The sequence below is a fragment of the Zophobas morio genome, unplaced genomic scaffold (genome assembly GCF_036711695.1).
Source record: "Zophobas morio isolate AGI-343-1 ecotype UQ-CSIRO unplaced genomic scaffold, CSIRO_AGI_Zmor_V1 ptg000016l, whole genome shotgun sequence".
In the NCBI taxonomy this organism is placed as follows: domain Eukaryota; kingdom Metazoa; phylum Arthropoda; class Insecta; order Coleoptera; family Tenebrionidae; genus Zophobas; species Zophobas morio.
The window spans coordinates 4,742,990-4,763,887 of record NW_026972121.1 but is presented as its reverse complement, the minus strand read 5'-3'; the positions used below and the strand labels follow the sequence as shown (position 1 = coordinate 4,763,887).

The following is a 20,898-nucleotide window of genomic DNA, read 5'->3' as shown; positions in this document are numbered from 1 at the left end:
TGTTTCGATTTCTGGATTTTTCAGATTTTTCGGTTTTTAAAATTTTTGATTTTTCAATTTTTCAAATTCTCAATTTAACGAGATTTTGGTGTTTCAATCTTTCGATTGTTCAATTTGTTGATTTTCCGATTTATCGTTTTTTTTTCAATTTCAAATTTCTCAATTTAAAACAGTGATCAATTGAAGAAATCAAAAAATCGAAAAACCGAAAACTCGAAAAACCTAGAATTTGAAAAATCAAGAAATTGAAAACTTCCAAAATAGAAATGACGAAAAATTGGAAAATCAAAAAACTGGAAAATCTAAAAGATCGAAAATTCAAAAAATCGATCAAATCGAGCAAAATAATTTTTCAATTTCTCGATTCTTCAATTTTTCGATACTTTGATTTTTCGGTTTTAAAAATTTTTGATTTTTCGATTTTTCACTTCTTCGGTATTTCTATTTGATTTTCGATTTTTGATTTTAAATTTTTCAGTTTTTTGATGTTTTGACTTCTGGATCTTTGAATTTTTCGACTTTTCGATTTCAGATTTTTCGGTTTTTAAAATTTTCGATTTTTCAGATTTTTGGATTCTCAATTTTTCGAACTCCCGATTTCGGTGTTTTGATCTTCCGATTATTCAATTTCTCGATTTTTTTTATTTAAATTTCCCACTTTCTCATTTGTTTTATTTCAAAAGTTTTCACTTCTTCAATTTGAGATGTTTTGATTTTTCGATTTCGTGCTATTTCGATTTTCCAACTTGTTTTCCGATTTCTCAATCTTTTGATGTTTCGATTTCTCGATGCTTCAACTTTTTAATTAATTTTAATTAAGGAATCCATAAATTCAAAAATCCCAGAACTGAAACATCTAAAAATTGGAAAATCGAAGTCGAGAAATCGAAAAATTGAAGAATCGAAAAATTAAAAAATCAAAAAATTCGAAACTTTCGTAACAGAGGTGATGAAAAATTGGGAAATCGAAAAAGCTACAAAATCGAGAAATCGAAGTAGCGATTTTTCGGTTTTTCAGTTCAATTTTTCGATTTCTTGGTTTTAGATTTTTCTTTTTTTTTAATTATCGATTTTTCAATTTTTTGATTTATCAATTTATCGAATTTTTCCATTTTTCAATTTGAAACCTTCCGATTTTTGTGCCATTTCGATTTCTAATTTCTCGATTTTTGACTTCTCGACTTTCGATTTCTCAGTCTTTTGATGTTCTGATTTCTTGATGCTTCAGTTTTTCAATTGAAAAATCCATAACTGCAAAGATCCAAAAATTCAAACATCTTAAAATCGAAATTCACAACTTCCTAAACAGAAACGATGAAAAATCGGGAAAATGAAAATTGAAATGTCGAAACATCAAAAAATTGGATAAATCTGAAAGCCCGAACAGCCGAAAAATTGACAAAAGCGAGAAATCGAAGTAGCAATTTTTGGATTTTGTGTAATTTCGATTTCTCGACTTCTCGACTATTCGTTGTCTCAATCTTCTGATGTTTTAATGTCTCGATGTTTCAGTTTTTCAGTCGCAGAATATAAATTGAAAAATCTCAAAACTGAAACATGTAAAAATTGAAAAATCTAGAAATCGAAAATTTTAAAAATCGATAAATTGAAAAATTAAAAACCTGAAAAATACAAGTTTTTTTTGGCGAAAACAATCAAGGTGGATTCATAAACAACAAGTACAAGTTAGGAATAAGTTATTTTATGAAATTTTAAATAGTTCTGACCATGCAAAATTTTAAGGTGGCGTCAACAATTTCTTGATGGAGATGATTAGACAAATTTTAGTTGGCGTTTTAACGTCTACATTTTCAATCAAAATCGACACAGGTAACACTCGACAGATTGAAGTAAAAATATATTTAAAAGAAATTAAGAACGACACGAAACGAAAAAATTTGAAAATAGTTTTTTTAATAATTAAAAATTTCGACTTGCCACCCCGAAATCACGTCGGCGCAGTTTGCATGCGAGATGTTCGTCGGCGCAGTTCGGATGCACCGGTTTCCTTGCACGGATTCGTATTTTGTCTAGGAATTTTCCTCGTTTTAGTGATTAGTTACAAAATATTCGTTAAACACTTTGTTTCCACCGAATCTCCAGGTGGCCACCGGAAGCTTACAAATCATCCAGCGCCGAATAATAACCCAAAAGTGGCCGTTTAGCAACAAAGTGCAGTGTTTACCAGCCCTCCGTATCTATTTATCTTTAAATAAGATAACCCGAAGGATGATTCTGGGCATTAGCGAAAGTTTATGGACGTCGTTTGCGTCGAAATTGTCTAATTGCGCATCGACTGTCGAAAACCCCGCCAGAACGAAAGAAGAGAAATGTTTGTTTAGTTTTAGGAAATTTCACTCGCCGATAATTTATGAATAGAAAACCGAACCGATAAAAAAGCGCGGATACTTTTTAGTAATTCGTTGGATCTTGTTGAGATTTTTTTCTTATTGGATGAATTACAGATTTATCTCCTACTTTGCCTGATTGTACGTTTCGGCCTGATTTAGCGGCGATGTTTGTTATTGTTTTTCCGAACGAGATTGGATAAGAAATATTTACTTAAAGATGCAATAAATTGTATAATTATACCGGGACAATATTTTTTCCTGTGGATTATTTCTTTAAATATTTGTTTAAATATTTATGGCGCCGTTAATGCTAACCGATGGAAAGTTTTCCCGGCAAAAAATTTATTTAGAAAAACACAATTAATTCCGGATTTTATTACGCCGAGAATAGCCGAGGTGCGATATGGAAGATGCAAGCCGAAAACCGAAAACGCTCTTCATGTTCTAAATTCTACGACACTGAGTACGAACATACTTTGTACGAAGTTTATTGCATCATTTATTAGTTTTATTTACGACGGTGTTTCTATGCACCCAGGAATTAACGTCCCATGATATTTAACCTCCCCGGAACCAGCTACCAGCATTACGGATTTAATAAACTTTTGCAAAAGGAGCGGTAATCGCGTAACCAACTGTTCCTCGTGATGTTTCTCTGAAAGAATCGCAACAGGTTTCAATAGTTCGATCGCGATTAAAGAGCTTTTGAAAAATGTCGGGAGCTCTGTGGTGTGTAACAGATTGCAGCGGACGCTTCGCGCTTATAAAGCTTATTCACATGTTTGCTTTTTAAACGTTCACTGTTCCAGGATAAAATTAAAAACTCTATGACGGGAACAAAAAGTCCTACAGCATGTCCACTGTGCCGGAACTTCACGTGAATAATTTAAATGGCGATATTCGTACAAAAGGTGATTTAATACCGGACTTTAAAGCTCGGAAAAGCCGGATAGAGCGCTCTAAACGAGGTAGAAGGCAGCTTTTTGAAGCAGACACGTTCTATCGCACTCATTTTCGGTCCATGTTTCATTAGTATTGTTTCAACCATTGAAAAGTAATCAAAATAAACAATCGAATCCTGTACTTGCGGTCTATGTGTCTGCTTTGAAAACAACCGGTGGTTTTCGTTGGAAAGTTAAATTACGATTTACCTTTCCGCAAACACGTATTCAGGAGCACCTCTGACTCACCCGACCTATAACTATAACGTACGTTGATGTCATTTCCGGCGAACTTAATCGCCGAGATCAAACACGTCCGAACCATGGAAATTTAAATAAAACTTGTTTGGCCTCCGAACGACATTTACTTTATGGCCGAATGTTTACCTAACTAGGTGACAATTCGGAAGTGAAAGAAATTTCGTAGCCATTATGCAGCCGGCAAGTGTTGGCCAAATGTCGCCGACGTGGCAGGATACAATACAAAAAAGCGCCCATTGAACGAAACGATCGGAACCTGCAGCCCCAATTCACCTCCCTGAGGTATCCATTGTCCGCCATCTGGTGCCCTCTCCTACCTACGTTGTGTGTGACCGTGGAATAAACACCAGTATTCGAAGATAACTAAGTTTCTTCCGTTGTGAGAGCATTTTTCGGGCCGGTCTTAAATAGGGATATTTAATTAAGACGGTGTGGGCAATTTCAATTTGCCCCCAGGTGAATAAGGATGTATTCATTACGAGATGCGGGTCCATGTGAGAGCATAGGGGTGGGTTTGGCTAAGTCGCCGCAAAATCTACCCGACGTGCCACATAATAGAAATGACCGAGTTTTTATTATTGTCTGGATAGTGTTAGTCACCAGGTTTTATTAAGTTTGAATGGGGTGGATTTCAAAGGTTGCGCTATGGAAAGTTCGGGGGTGGCAAGGCGGATGAATCACCGGCGGCTGCGACAGGAGAACAGGTCGTTTTTTGCTAATATTTTAAAAATATTCGAAAAATTATTGTTATCTGGTAATTTGTTCGAATCATAGACAGTGGCGGAGTATCGGTGACTTTACTGCAAAACCGAATGCTTTGAAATCTTGCAGATGGTTTACAGTTATGATAAGTTTTTATTCAAAATATATTTACTTGTCCCCTCCAAAAAATTAATGACGTCACCTCAAAATTCTGCTGAATTAATCCTAAATGTGCAAAATATGATGAGTCCATTAATATTTTTTGGATTTCCATATACAGGGTGACCCAAAAAAATTAATGAATGCGTGAATTTATTTTATTGCTTTAATCAAGAATTGCAAACCTGAATACTTTGAAATCTTGCAGACGTTTTGAAGTTACTGTTTAACATGGTAGATTATTAATCAAAATAAATATGTTTCTTTCCCCCAAAAAATTGATACGTTATCTCAAAATTTTGCCGAATAAATTCTACCCAAAATGTGCAAAATATGATGAGCTTTTACTTGTAATTCATCATAGCATTCATATTTTTTATTGATCAAAGAGAACGAGTGACCCCATTTTTCCTAAAATGTGAAAATACGAACAACTTTATTTAATAAGAATTATAATAATGATATTCAGAACATTTTGTCGATTGTAGCTTACTAGATAATTGTTTTGATCCTCTATTTTGAGGGGACGAACTCATTCAAATCCAACTAATTTCTACGTGACATTCTTCCGATGTATAAACAAAAACACTTGTTTTTCTTATCGACGATGACCAAATGTGAATTGCAGCATCCAAAAACCGTAAAAATGTGGTGTTTTATTCAATAAACGGAAGTCAGAGCAATAAAAAAGTCTGGACCGTCGGCATTGTCATCCAGTTATTGCAATTCGTAGAAAACATGTTTTAGTTTAGTTTGTGTTTCACTGTCACGTCTACGGATTGGTAAGTGTTATGGCTATTTGTCTTAAATTACAAGTACTATACAGGGTGTTCCTTTTATCTGTTCACGCCTGATAATTTCTGCATTGGCAACCCGAGAGACGACTTCATGCAGTTTAATTTTTTTTTTAATAAGCAGTCATAGCAATCACAAAAAAATTGACAAAGAACTCAATGCCAAATAATGACAAAATTGAAAAAATTAATAGATACTCAATTTATTTTAAAATGCCTCGCTACAAAAATGTAATTGGAAAAAAGACATAATTATTTGAATTATTTTTTTAAATAACCTGAACGTGCTCGCTGCGCTCGCATTCTAGACGTTCTTTTTTTTTAAGTTTAATGTTCGAAGTATATAAGTAAGTGTGTTGGTGAAGTTGTTTGGGTTCAATTGTAATAATAAATCTCTAGATTTTAAAAATACATACTATTAGAATGCGAGCGCAGTGAGCACGTTCAGGTCTCCCCATTTTTTTTTTAATTCACTTTTTTAAAGACCATTAATAAATTTATATTGGTAATAATTAAGCTTCTCAGAGACAGAAGTAAGTTATTTTTTTAATTACACCTGAACGTGCTCGCTGCGCTCGCATTCTAAACGTTGTTTTTTAAAGTTTATTGTTGGAAGTTTTCAAGAAAGTGTCTTGGCGAAGTTGTTTTCAGTTGTAAAAAAAATCTCAGGATTAAAAAAAAATGTTGTATTAGAATGCGAGCGCAGCGAGCACCTTCAGGTGTCTACAACTTTGTTAAGCACAATTGTTTTTAAGATATTTTTTTGTAGACGATTAATAATTTTTATTGTTAATAATTTAGCTTGTCGGAGACAGAAATGAATAATTTTTTTAATTACACCTGAACGCGCTCGCTGCGCTCGCATTCGAAACGTTGTTTATTTAAAATATAGTGTCTGAAGTATTTAAAAAAGTGTCTTGGTGAAGTTATTTGGGTTTAAGTGTAGTAATAAATCTCTTCAGGTGTCCCCAAGTTTAATATTTACAATAAAATTGTTTTTAAGATTTTTTTTGTAGACGATTAATAATTTTTATGGTTAATAATTTAGCTTCTCGAAGACAGAAATGAATATATTTTTTAATTATAGCAGAACGTGCTCGCTGCGCTCGCATTCTAAACGTTATTCCGAAGTTTTCAAGAAAGTGTCTTGGTGAAGTTGTTTGGGTTCAATGTATTACTAAATCTCTGGATTAAAAAAAAAATCATTCCATTAGAATGCGAGCGCAGTGAGCACGTTCAGGTCTCTCCAAATTTAGTATTCACATTTTTTTTTAAATTCACTTTTTTTGAAGACCATGAATAATTTATATTCTTAATAATTTAGCTTCTCAGAGATAGAAGTGAGTTATTTTATTAATTACACCTGAACGTGCTCGCTGCGCTCGCATTCTAAACGTTGTTTTTTAAAGTTTATTGTTGGAAGTTTTCAAGAAAGTGTATTGGCGAAGTTGTTTTCAGTTGTAAAAAAAATCTAAGGATTAAAAAAAAATGTATTATTAGAATGCGAGCGCAGCGAGCACGTTCAGGTGTCTACAACTTTGTTAAGCACAATTGTTTTTAAGATATTTTTTGTAGACGATTAATAATTTTTATGGTTAATAATTTAGCTTGTCGGAGACAGAAATGATAATTTTTTTAATTACACCTGTACGCGCTCGCTGCGCTCGCATTCGAAACGTTGTTTATTTAAAATATAGTGTCTGAAGTATTTAAAAAAGTGTCTTGGTGAAGTTATTTGGGTTTAGGTGTAGTAATAAATCTCTTCAGGTGTCCCCAAGTTTAATATTTACAATAAAATTGTTTTTAAGATTTTTTTTGTAGACGATTAATAATTTTTATGGTTAATAATTTAGCTTCTCGGAGGCAGAAATGAATATATTTTTTAATTATAGCAGAACGTGCTCGCTGCGCTCGCATTCTAAACGTTATTTTTTTTAGTTTAGTGTCCGAAGTTTTCAAGAAAGTGTCTTGGTGAAGTTGTTTGGGTTCAATGTATTACTAAATCTCTGGATTAAAAAAAAAATCATTCCATTAGAATGCGAGCGCAGCGAGCACGTTCAGGTTCCCTCAATTTTAGTAATCACAGTTGTTTTTAAGATTCACTTTTTTGCAGACGATATATAATTTTTATTATTAATTAATTAGCTTCTGAAAGACAAAAGTGAATTATTTTTTAAGATATACCTGAACGTGCTCGTTGCGCTCGCATTCTAAACGTTGTTTTTTTTAGTTTAGTGTCCGAAGTTTTCAAGAAAGTGTCTTGGAGAAGTTGTTTGGGTTCAGTGTATTACTAAATCTCTAGATTAAAAAAAATCCATTAGAATGCGAGCGCAGCGAGCACGTTCAGGTTCCCTCAATTTTAATAATCACATTTGATTCTAAGATTCATTTTTTTTGGACACGATAAATAATTTTTATTATTAATAATTTATAGAGATGTACCGACTAGTGTCGGCCGACTAGTCGGCTTTGTCAAAACCGGTTTATAAATGCAACGGACAGTGCGTTTTTTTTTCAATTTCTCTGAAATAACTAAAGTTTCTTTGTTTTCCCAAAAATGTGTTAAATTTGGTTGGATAATTTTAACATTTAATTTTTTGTAGTAACTCAGTACAAAAATAAAGAATAACACAATTTAGGGCAGTTTATACATTACTTAACCAATTTTAACCACTTTTTTGGAAAATTTTTGGAAATTTTGAATTCGCTTTGCGTGTTTATTGGACCAGATATCGTGACAGCGATTTCAGAATCGTAACTAGCGGAAGATTATCTACACTTTGACACCAATCTTCGGTCGATTAAACCAATTTTAACCGGTTTTGACAAAGCCGACTAGTCGGCCGACACTAGTCGGTACATCTCTAATAATTTAGCTTCTCAGTGACAGAAGTGAATTATTTTATAAGATATACCTGAACGTGCTCGGTGCGCTCGCATTCTGAACGTTCTTTTTTCTAGTTTAGTGTCCGAAGTTTTCAAAAAAGTGTCATGGTGAAGTTGTTTGGGTTCAATGTATTACTAAATCTCTGGATTAAAAAAAAATCATTCCATTAGAATGCGAGCGCAGCGAGCACATTCAGGTTCCCTCAATTTTAGTAATCACAGTTGTTTTTAAGATTCACTTTTTTGTAGACGATTGATAATTTTTATTGTTAATGTTAATTCTTAATAATTTAGCTTCACAGAGATAGAAGTGAGTTATTTTTTCAATTACACCTGAACGTGCTCGCTGCGCTCGCATTCTAAACGTTATTTTTTTTTAAGTTTATTGTTGGAAGTTTTCAAGAAAGTGTCTTGGAGAAGTTGTTTTCAGTTGTAATAAAAAATCTCAGGATTAAAAAAAACATTTTATTAGAATGCGAGCGCAGCGAGCACGTTCAGGTGTCTACAACTTTGGAAAGCACAATTGTTTTTAAGATTTTTTTTTTGGTAGACGTTTAATAATTTTTATTGTTAATAATTTAGCTTGTCGGAGACAGAAATGAATTATTTTTTTAATTACACCTAAACGTGCTCGCTGCGCTCGCATTCAAAACGTTGTTTATTTGAAATATATTGTCCGATGTAGGTATCTATTTAAGAAATTGTGTTGGTGAAGTTGTTTGGGTTCAATTGTAATAATAAATTAAGCTTCTCAGAGATAGAAGTGAGTTATTTTCTTAATTACACCTGAACGTGCTCGCTGCGCTCGCATTCTAAACGTTGTTTTTTTAAAGTTTATTATTGGGAGTTTTCAAGAAAGTGTCTTGGCGAAGTTGTTTTCAGTTGTAATAAAAAATCTCAGGATTAAAAAAACATTTTATTAGAATGCGAGTGCAGCGAGCACGTTCAGGTGTCTACAACTTTGGTAAACACAATTGTTTGTAAGTTTTTTTTTTCTTTTTTTTTTGTAGACGATTAATAATTTTTATTGTTAATAATTTAGCTTCTCGGAGACAGAAATTAATAATTTCTTTAATTACACCTAAACGTGCTCGCTGCGCTCGCATTCAAAACGTTGTTTATTTGAAATATATTGTCCGAAGTACCTATTTAAGAAATTGTGTTGGTGAAGTTGTTAGGGTTCAATTGTAATTATAAATTAAGCTTCTCAGAGAGAGAAGTGAGTTATTTTCTTAATTACACCTGAACGTGCTCGCTGCGCTCGCATTCTAAACGTTGTTTTTTTAAAGTTTATTATTGGAAGTTTTCAAGAAAGTGTCTTGGCGAAGTTGTTTTCAGTTGTAATAAAAAATCTCAGGATTAAAAAAACATTTTATTAGAATGCGAGTGCAGCGAGCACGTTCAGGTGTCTACAACTTTGGTAAACACAATTGTTTTTAAGTTTTTTTTTTTCTTTTTTTTTGTGGACGATTAATAATTTTTATTGTTAATAATTTAGCTTCTCGGAGACAGAAATGAATAATTTTTTTAATTACACCTGAACGTGCTCGCTGCGCTCGCATTGGAAACGTTGTTTATTTAAAATATATTGTCCGAAGTGTTTAAGAAAATGTATTGGTGAAGTTGTTTGGGTTTAATTGTAATAATATATCTCTGGATTAAAAAAAAAGGATCCACTAGAATGCGAGCGCAGCGAGCGAAATTTTATATTACTTTTTAAAATAATGCGGCATTAAGCTAAATTATTCGGAAAAAATCGACTTCGAATACCTATGACCTGACAAACATCATAATACTGAGTGTGAGGGAAGTACTGTGTAAATTCTTTAGACCAATAAAACAACTACTAATGTATGTGATGTATTAAAAATCGTACGTATAAAACACAGGCAGTACAAACTTACCACTAAAAGAACATCCAAAAAATTCTCTTGATCCCTTCCTTCTACCACTAACCCCTCAAACAGTTCATCCACCAAAACTAAAAGAACTAAACCATTAATACCCAGTGGTTCGATATTTCGAAGAAATTGACCAAGCGACTTTTCCAAGAAATCATTTTTTTATAGGATCACAATACACACAACCAGTGTCAAATTTGACTCCGTAAAAATGAAACTATGTATAAAATTATCGCATGTGAGGGAAGTTCTGCCTGAACCCAATTTTTGACTTTGGATTTCTTCATTACATTCAAAATTACATTCATGAATGCAGTTAGTAATAATAATAATAATAATGATAATTTATGTTGTTGATGTATAATGAGTAGTGACCGTCATTTCCCCGAATTCGTCCAAACATCATGTTGTCCGGGTACATCCGTGCTCCCAGCGCCCTCTACCGGCCCCCCTGCCAACCCGCGTCGGCCGCCGGGCGCTCTCGTCGGCGGCACGCGTCAAATTGCCATCTCGGCTCAGATTTGAGGGCGGTGATGCCGATCGGCGGCGTCGTCGGCGTCGGGCGGCGCGCGCCGGTGGTGGGGGGCCGTCGCGAGGTAGGAGGGATGTTCCGTGGCGGCAGTCGAGCGTCGGCCGCGTGCTGCTCAGTCAGTTGGCCATGGTGGCGCGTAGTGAAAGCATGTTTGGGTGTTACGACAGTTACTCCTACCGATTATGGAGTCTGGCTAATGTGTGGAACACCTGCCAACGTGAGTAGTAGCTATTAGCGTAACCGCGGCCCGCCATTGGCCGGCACCTGGTTACCTGTGCGCGATTGGACAGGTGCAGGGGGAGGGGCCGCGGCAACCTGTTCCATTGGACAGGTGCGCTCGCACCTGGCCACGCCGACAGGTAGCCACTCGATTCCGCGTTACCGAATCTACGGTTTTCCGGTGACTCGGTTAGTAACCGGAAAGGTCGGTTAGCGTGACCGTGTTACCTTTCGCAATTGCGTTTGTGTGCGTCTGTTTATCCGTTTTAAGGTGCGAGTGGTCGTTACTTTTCTATTAATTTGGTCGTTAAGGATTGTTTATGTTTGCGTTTACGTTGCCGTATATGGCGTGGCTTTTTCTTGGGAGAGGGAGATGCTTGTGGATGATGGAACGGTTGACTTCATCGGAATGCTGTACCAATCTAATGTTGATTGAGCGGGACGCTTATCGAATTGTCAATAGAATTACTGGTCATTCGAAGGTAATTAGACTGTTTAGACTTTCTAAGTAAACTGTTGATACGGGTGCAGAGACTAGAGACAGAGAGGTAACGTTGTCTTGGTCAATTACAGGATAAATATCTCGAGATGTTATTTCAGTTGTGATTTTTCCAACAAGATTCATTATTTTCGTGCGTTTTTAATAGCCGAAGGAGAAAAGTGTACTGATTTGTTTGTTGTTTTATATCCAAAAACGTGTTAGTGTAGCGATGCTGTTAGACACAATTTATTAACTGACAAACAAACCATAAATGCCTCTTAGAAAAGCATAAGTAAAATCGACGTTATTATATTTACAAGACCAATAAAATTAAGAGCCGAAGCTTTGTAGAGTTGGAGAAGAGCGGTGCAAATTTTGGCGGGAGTTGATACTTACAACGTCTAAATTTCAAAAATTTGTGAAACACGCTCCAAATTTTGTCCCATTTTCAATTTTTTCCTCTCCTATATGGGTAGTTTATGAATCCGTGTTATGTTTTTACCCGAAAAATCCAGTTCGTGTGACATTTAGCATTTTAACTTTGAAACTACAAAATCAATGCTCTAAAACCTTGCAAACCGTTACAATGCGAGCGCAGCGAGCACGTTTAAGTTTGCCCAACTTTGATAATCCCAGTTGTTGTTAAGATTTTTTTTTAAACAAATACTTTTTTTATGACCAAGGAAGAATCTCAGAGAAGCTGTCTTGTTTTTGTTGTAATAATAAATCTCTTAGGCCCAGTTTACACAAGCTCACTTAAATATTTGATTGCGATTAAAATTCTAACGCTGTGTTAAAGTACTACGTGACCGACTCTACGCCAATCACACGTCGCTAAATGCCATGTTAAATGCGCGACTAACTTAACCTCAGTTAAAATATTGTATAAACTGGCCTTTATTTTCAAGATTCGTTTGTATGAACTAAAAATTCTCTGATTAGTCCTAATATTTTAGCTTTGAAGAGACACCGACGGATAATTTTTAAAGTGCTCGCTGCACTCGCATTGTGGACGTTCTTGGTTTAATTAATTATAATAAAAACATGTGCCAATGAGCAGTCAACAAGGTTACCTAATTTTTATTATAATAATTGTGGTTGTAGTTGTTTTTAATAATATTCACGTTTTTGTAGACGAAAAGTATTTTTTTTTGTTAGTAATTTAGCTTATCAAAGACAGAAATGAATTGTTTTTTTAAATTACAGAAGGGATTTGAAGTTTTCATATGTTTCATAATTTCTTACAACTTGATTTGAACATTTATTCCCTTTATACTGATTTTGGTCGTATTAAATATATGCCTGTTGTGTTTATTTTATACGTGCTTTGTCAATCTCAAAGACTCGAGACTTATTACCTAAAAAAACAATCCTTAAAAAGATGACCGCAGCGAGCACATGCAGGTTGCTGTTTTTTTCAACTCTGGATTCAGAAATATTTTCAAAATTGACTTTTTTAATGAAAAATTATGTCCATTATTAATAATGTGGTTTCCAGACACACCTATCAAAATAATAACGAGAAGGTCGTGTACCACTTTTTTTTCTTTCATTGTAAATGGTCTAAATTTGTTAAAACTAGTGTAAAAATGTGTTACATTAATAATATTGAAGTCTTAATATATTCTCTACTATTTCTAGAAGCACTGCCACAATATCGTGCGTAAAGTTGGCAGTACTGGTGTTTTAACCACATTCGAACAAATATACTCTAATCCAATAATAAATTATTGTAATACTCTGAATTAAATTAGTAATAATGTAATGTTTTATATTAATATTGACAATTAAATCAAATCCAGTTCAACAAAATAAAAAACCATACCCCTCTCAACTGGCGTAATTAGGGGAAGATCAGTTAATTATCACTTTTCTATTTTAAACTTTTGGTGGTCTCAGAAACAGAAGTGCTTTAGGTTTTCTTATAAGTTTAATAATTTCTTGCAACTTGAATTTGAACATTGATTCTTCTTATACCGATTTTGATCGTATTGAATATGTGCCTGTTGTGTTTATTTCATGTGTGTTTTGTATATAATAAGAATGAGGTTTACTTTTGGTTCACGAATTCATTGCGATTTAACCATTAACTTGAATGATACCTAAATGTGCCCGTCGGACTCGCGTTCTGAATATTCGTTCTTTTTATTAATTAATTTAGTGTCATAAAAACTTTTATCATAACAATCGAGATCTCCCCATGAAGGTAAATTACTCTCCGAAAATGAAACACTAAAATGCGAGCGTAGCGAGCATATCCAGAATGTTTCAGTCCCATACATATAGCGATTACAAACAATTTTGAAATTTATATTTTTAAATAACAAATTTTTTTTTCAATGTCCAACATATGGAGATTTTTCAGCATCTAGACGATCTCTAGATTTTTAACACTTCGTATCTTTAAAAATTTTAACGTCTTTATAACTTTAAAACTCTTTGGGATCTGTGGAAACTCTTCAGAATCTTTAAAATCTTTGTGTCGTTCAAATCTTTAGAATCTCTGAAACCTCTGAAATCTTTGAAAATCCAGAATCTATTCAAAGTATTCGAGTCCTCAGGATCATCAAAGTTCAGAGAGTTTTCAGGATTTTCAGTTTTTAAAATTTTGAACATTCTAAAAGCACCAGAATCTTTAGAATTTATAGAATCTCCAGGCTTGAATTACTGAGGTCGTTGCTACTTTCGGGACTTTCAAGATTTTTTGTATTTTTCTTGAATTTAGAATCATAGATCGCTTTGTTTATTTTGAATTTTTAGTATCTTAAATCACCCTAATCTTTCTATTTCATAGGATTTTTAAAGACTTTAAAACACCAGGAAACATTACAATCTTTGTAGAATTAGACGTTTTGAATCTTTAGAAATTCTCAAATCTTTGTAATCGCTAGAAACCATAGAATTTCTAGAACCTTTAGAACTTTTAAATTTCTAGCATCTGGACGTGCTTCAGCATCTATAGAAACATTAGACCTTGAGAAACTCTAGAATTTTTAAGACTGCTCGGATCTTTAGGAATGTTAACATCTTTGCGATTTGAAAACTCTTTTGAATCTGTAGAAACTCTTCAGAATCTTTAAAATCTTTAGAATATTTGTAAGTGGAACGTTGGAGTACTTTGAGCACTGAAAACCTCTGGAATTTTTAAGATCTTTAGAATCTCTGGGTAATCCAGAATCTATTCAGACTACTCGAGTCCTCAGGTTCCTCTGGGTAATCGGAGTCCACAGAGATATCATAATCCTTGCTATTTAGGGCCTTTAGAATCTTTGAAAACTTTGGACATTCTAGAATCACTAGTTTCTTTAGAATTTTCAGAATCTCCAGGATCTTTAAACCTTCTTAGATTCCTGAGATCTTTGGTACTTTTAGGACCTTTACGTTTTTTCTTAGATGAATTTAGAATCCCAGAATCTTTTTTAGAATATTTAGTATCTTTCCAATTTATGGGATGTTTAGTCTTTAGATTGAAATTTCTAGAATCCTTGGGAATTTTTAATTTCCAGTATCTGGAGGTGCTACAACATCTTTAGAACCATTAGACTTGTGAATCTTTACAATTTTAGACTTTTCGGATCTTTCGGAATTTTAACATCTTTACAATTTTAAAATACTTTGGAATCTGTGGAAAGTTTAGAACTTTTAAAATTCTTAGAATATTTAAAAATGGAACGTTTGAATTCTTTAAAATCATTAGAATCTCTGGAATTGCTGGAATCTCCGCAATCTTTGGAAAATCTAGAGTCTATTGAGAGTAGGTACTCAGAGAGTCCAAAAAATTCTCGGGATCTTTAGTCTTTAGAATCTTTGTAAATTATGGACATTCTATGTAGAATCACTAGAATGTTCAGAATTTCTAGAATCTCCAGGATTTTTAGGCCGAAATAATGAAAATCCTAAAACTGAAATATGTATTAAAAAATTAATAAATCGAAAAATCGATTAATCAAAAAATTGAAAATTTGAAAATTTAGAAGGGCCAAAATTATCGGATAATTGAAAAATAGAGAAATCGACAAATTGCCAAGTTGAAAAATCGAAAAACCGAAAATCAAAAACCTGAAAATCGAAAAATTGATGAATTGAACAAATTAAAAATCGGGAAGTTGTGAAATTGAAAAGTTTAAAAGTCTAAACATAGTTTAACCAAACAATCGGAAAACTGAATATTTAGGACCGAAAAATAGGAAAATCGAAGAATTGAAAAATCGGAAAATTTATTATAAATCTAAAATTTAAAACATGGAAAAACTGAGAAGTCGATAGGTCGAAAAATAGTCCAAACGAAAAATCGAAAAGCTGAAAATTTAAAAAACGGAAAAACAGAAACCTTAGAATCGAAAGGTTGAAGAACTAAAAAACTAGAAAATCGAGAACCGGGAAGTCAAACAACCGCACAAAATTGACAGTTTCGACGCGACTGCCCACCCTGAAGGCGTGTAATTAGCGTAAGATCGGTTAATTAACGATTTTCTAATCAGAAATGTGAAATTTTCTTTAACTACTCGTAAATTAACAGAACAAAAACGTAAAATTATTTAAGAAATTAATGAACTATTCAAGATTAGTCAATAAAAGGTAAACATTGTTTATAAGTAAATAAAAAGACTTTCATTGTATAAAGCAAAAAAAAAACCTCCCTGTGAAGCAAAATTCTCATTTCTACAAAGAAAAATTCTACAAAATTTATGCGCCACATTCTAGAATCACTAGTACCTTTAGAATTTTCAGAATCTCCAGAATCTTTAAACCTTCTTAGATTCCTGAGTTTTTTGGTACTTTGAGGACCTTTACGTTTTTTCTTACATGAATTTAGAATCCCAGAATCTTTTTTAGAATAATTAGTATCTTTCCAATTTATGGGATGTTTAGTCTTTAGATTGGAATTTCTAGAATTCTTAGGAATTTTTAATTTCCAGCATCTGGAGGTGCTACAACATCTTTAGAACCATTAGACCTGGCAAATCTTTACAATTTTAGACTTTTCGGATCTTTCGGAATTTTAACATCTTTACAATTTTAAAATACTTTGGAATCTGTGGAAAGTTTACAACTTTTAAAATTTTTAGAATATTTAAAAATGGAACGTTTAAATTCTTTGAAATCATTAGAATCTCTGGAATTGCTGGAATCTCCGCAATCTTTGGAAACTCTAGAGCCTATTGAGAGTACTCAGATCGTCAGAGTCCAAAAAATTCTCGGGGTCTTTAGTCTTTAGAATGTTTGGAAATTTTGGACATTCTATGTAGAATCACTAGAAAGTTCAGAATTTCTAGAATCTCCAAGATTTTTAAGCCAAAATACTGAAAATCCTAAAACTGAAATATGTATTAAAAAATTAATAAATCGAAAAATGGATTAATCAAAAAATTGAAAATTTGAAAATTTAGAAGCGCCAAAATTATCGGATAATTGAAAAATAGAGAAATCGACAAATTGTCAAGTTGAAAAATCAAAAACCCGAAAATCGGAAAATTGATGAATTGAACAAATTAAAAATCCGGAAGTGGGGAAGTTGTGAAATCGAAAAGTTTAAAAGTCTAAACATAGTTTAACCAAAAAATCGAAAAACTGAAAATTTACAAACGAAAAATAGAAAAATCGAAGAATGAAAAATCGGGAAATTTCTTATAAATCTAATATTTATAAAATGGAAAAATTGATGAATCGAAATGTTAAAAAACTCCATATATCAAAAATCGATAAAATGATTAAAGAAATGGAAAAACTGAGAAATCGATGGGTCGAAAAATCGTCCAAACGAAAAATCGAAAAACTAAATGTTTAAAAAACGGAAAAACAGAAACCTTAGAATCGAAAGGTTAAAGAACTAAAAAACTGGAAAATCGAGAACCGAGAAGTCGAACAACCGCACAAAATTGACAGACAGACGGAAGCAGGAGACTAATTTTTTCGTACTCACGAAACGTCGAGAAAACTGAAAGTGCCAAGTCCTCCGATGGACTCGGTTACTGTACTTCCTCAATTTACACTCACAAAGTAGAAAAAAAAAAATTCGAATATGCACAAAATATAGTTGCTATTAAAAAAAAAACAAAAAAATAGTCCCAGTGAAGCAAGTTATGTTCTTCTGTCGAGTGAGACTGGAAACTAATAATAGAATCTAAAATAGTCTAATGAAAAAAGTAAAAAAACCCTAATCGTGTTTTTTTTGTTATACTATTTGCTATAGGTAAAATTTTATTCCACCCACTCAGAGCGGATAAAACCAATCACCGAAATGGAGGTCGGGTGGGTGGGCGGGGCTAATTATCTTTTTCTGTCGAGTGAGAGTGAAAACTAATAGAATCTAAGACGTGAAAAAAGTAAAAAAAGTGCAAATTGTGACTTTTTCTCGTATATGTCAAAAGTGCCAAAATCAATTTTATCTCATCAAATTTTAGCCCCGCCCACCCACCCTCTGTTTTTTTGGAAGGTATTTGATTTGCCAAAATCTACCTTGTCTTAGTAAGTACTAGCCCCCCACTCCTCTTCTAATTCTAAGGACTAATTTTACTTCTGTTAAATATAAGATCTTTATTTGATTCAGATCGGATGACATCATTCACTGAAAAAGAGGCAGGGTGGGTGGGCGGGGCTAGTTATGTTCTTCTAACGTGTGGGACTGGAAACTAATAATAGAATCTAAAATAGTCTAATGAAAAAAGTAAAAAAAACCCTAATCGTGTTTTTTTTGTTATACTATTTGCTATGAAATTTATTTCTTATTTAATGCATCTGACCTGACATTGACCTACCGTGACCTGACTTCTTCTAGTTGGAAAAATAGTCCAAAATGTCAAAAGTGCCAAAATCAGTTTTATCTTATCAAATACTAGCCCCACCCGCCTACTCCTTCTTCTCATTCTAAAGACTAATTTTATTTCTGTTCAGTATAAGATCAAATAGAAAAGTCGAAGAATGAAAAATCGGGAAATTTATTATAAATCTAAAATTTAAAAAATGCAAAAATTGAAGAATCGAAATGTTGAAAAATCCCATATATCAAAAATTGATAAAACGATTAAAAAAATGGAAAAACTGAGAAATCGATAGGTCGAAAAATCGTCCAAACGAAAAATCGAAAAACTAAAAATTTAAAAAATAGAAAAACAGAAACCTTAGAATCGAAAGGTTGAAGAACTAAAAAACTGGAAAATCTAGAACCGAGAAGTCGAACAACCGCACAAAATTGACAGACAGACGGAAGCAGGAGACTAATTTTCTCGTACTCTGAGGATCATGAAACGTCGAGAAAACATGAAAGTGCCAAGTCCCCCGATGGACTCGGTTACTGTACTTCCTCAATTTACACTCACAAAGTAGAAAAAAAAAAAAATCGAATATGCACAAAATATAGTTGCTATTAAAAAAACAAAAAAAAAACGTCCCTGTGAAGCAAAATTCTCATCTCTACGAAGAAAAATTTATGCGCCACATAAGTGAATTTTTTTACTAGAAAATGGTTCATTTTACGCAAATTTTATTACATATGCATTTATGATAAATTATTTTCCGAATAAACGTTTTTACTTAACGTAGAATATATAAACTGTTTTCGTTTGCATGTAGTTAAATAAATGATGAAGTATTTCCAACGCACTATATTAAATACACTGATTTCTTACAATTCAGACATATTTTTTTATATTACTTGATTTTTAAATTTATTAAATCCCCATAAAATAACATTCTTAATAATTATTACTAGAATTTTATAAACCTAGTTTTTTTTCAAACCCTCCCGTTTTTTCGCACCTCTCCGCACCAAAAATCCGCTTGGCTGTCCCCAACTAATTGACAGGTGCAACCCATTGTCAAGCAAAAATGGCGTTCAAACGTGCGTTTCTCGCCCTCGCCCTCTACACCTCGCTAATCAGCCCTTTCTCTTCCGCAGTTTCCCCCTTGACCAACGGAGTGAGCAAAGAAGGTGACGACCTGAACGCTGCCACCGAATACTACATAAAATGTCCGCAATGTCAGAAAGGCTGTCAGACGTTCCAAGCGCTCAAAGAACACATGGAAGCAACACACTCGGATCTGGCGGCGCCGCCCCCGGAGGTGGGGCCTCTGCCCACGTCGACTCCTGGGGCCGTGTCGCCGACGCCGACGCTGGCGGGCAGCGGGGGACCCTTCGGCTGCTCGCAGTGCACCACGTCGTTCGCCACCAAAGACCAGCTGGAAAAGCACGAGTTGCTGCACTCGCCCAACGCTCAAGTGGTGAGTTGAAAAATTTGCGTAGTAAAGGCTATTTAGATTTTATTGAATTAAGATATAGTTGAGCGACGCGCGGTTTTTTATGATGTTTACGTGTTCGATCCGGCAATTACGTTGAACATAAAACTTCAATTAGGTGTTTTTTTTGTGAGAAGAGAATCTGTTTTGTCTGGCGAAGGCGTCTAAAATACAAAACATCATCAGACGAGGTAATTTCTCACCCATACACAGCACCAAGTAACCTATGACGAACATAATTGCCATTTTATCTCAATTATAAACCCACGTGGATAACAATAATAGTCCCAGTCCGGTGTGCCACGTTCTCTAGGGTTCTAACGACCAAACAATGTGAGTAAGAAGCTCCACGATAACGTTAATTCAATCAAAAAACACTTTGCTCCAAATTAAACTCTCCACGTGTTCGTTACCTATAACAAAGAGATAGAGCACTATTATTGAGTCTCGATTGATGACACCTTCACCCATTTTTAATCACCACTTCTTGTTTTATCTCCACTCTGTTATCAGAAATCGCTGGGAAGCCGCCAGTTCTCAAGGTATCGAGTTCTCGGCGAAGAATACGGATAGGTAGACGTCGTAAATATTTACAAGGTTCTGTAAATACGGTACTAATTGAGAAAGCGGAGAAGTTTTTCAACAGGATGAGTCCTGTCTGCTTTTTTCGCCGGAATGGGAATTTAATAATTTTATTGCCCTACGGCGGGAAAATGTTTTACGGCGTTTTTGTGTCCGGGGTTGTAAAGTTATTATACAAGCCATGGCTGAACTTTCTACCTGACCAATGGGATACGGCGCCCACAAAAAGTCCACGCTGGGAACTGGGGTGTGGGGTGGAATGATGGAGGTTTCAAGGTGAACGTTGTAGGTGATCCGACAGATGTTTTGAAGGTTCGGAGTGATTTGTTTCTGGATAAAGTGTGGCGTGGAGAATCGCTTCAAAGAAGTGGTCGGACTGGTTTGGGTTATTTTGTTGATGCGGAAGAAATGGTCGTGAAATGAACAGTCATGGGTGATTTGCGGGTTAGCGACGTGGATTAGTAATGAAAAATAATAATTGCGAAATGCGCTGTAGCTCGGTCTTGTTGAAAATAATCTATTTCCATTGTATCGTCGTTTGTGAAAAATTTGTGTAAAGAATTTATATAGTAATTCACCACTCAGAATGGTAACTTGATGCTTGTCAGATCATGGCAAAAGTTAAAACTGACGATTAATTAAAATTGATACTTCTAAATTTGGGGGGAGGACCTGAACGTGCTCGCTGCGCTTGCATTTTTAGACGTTGATTTTTTCAGGCTATTTACCTTCACAGGGAAATCTCGAGAAAATTTAAAATACGAGCACACCGAGCACGTTCAATTTTACTTTAAAAAAACTCTTCATTGGTGTCCATAAGAAGCTAAATTATTAACAAAACAATGTATTTATTG

At 34.1% G+C, this 20,898-nt stretch overlaps 1 protein-coding gene across 8 annotated transcripts in view; it reads left to right on the top strand.

The window, feature by feature from the left end:
- Positions 1 to 20,898, top strand: part of LOC135129625 (zinc finger protein 1) — a 794,849-nt gene that overhangs the window by 749,781 nt on the left and 24,170 nt on the right. For 7 of the 8 annotated variants that reach the window (XM_064056834.1, XM_064056833.1, XM_064056829.1 and 4 more), the window contains one exon: positions 19,125 to 19,447. In XM_064056834.1, the coding sequence (XP_063912904.1) occupies positions 19,125 to 19,447 (323 nt within the window). Of the gene's footprint in view, positions 1 to 10,620; positions 10,745 to 19,124; positions 19,448 to 20,898 lie in introns of those variants that run through there. The other variant, XM_064056837.1, reaches the window with a different exon arrangement.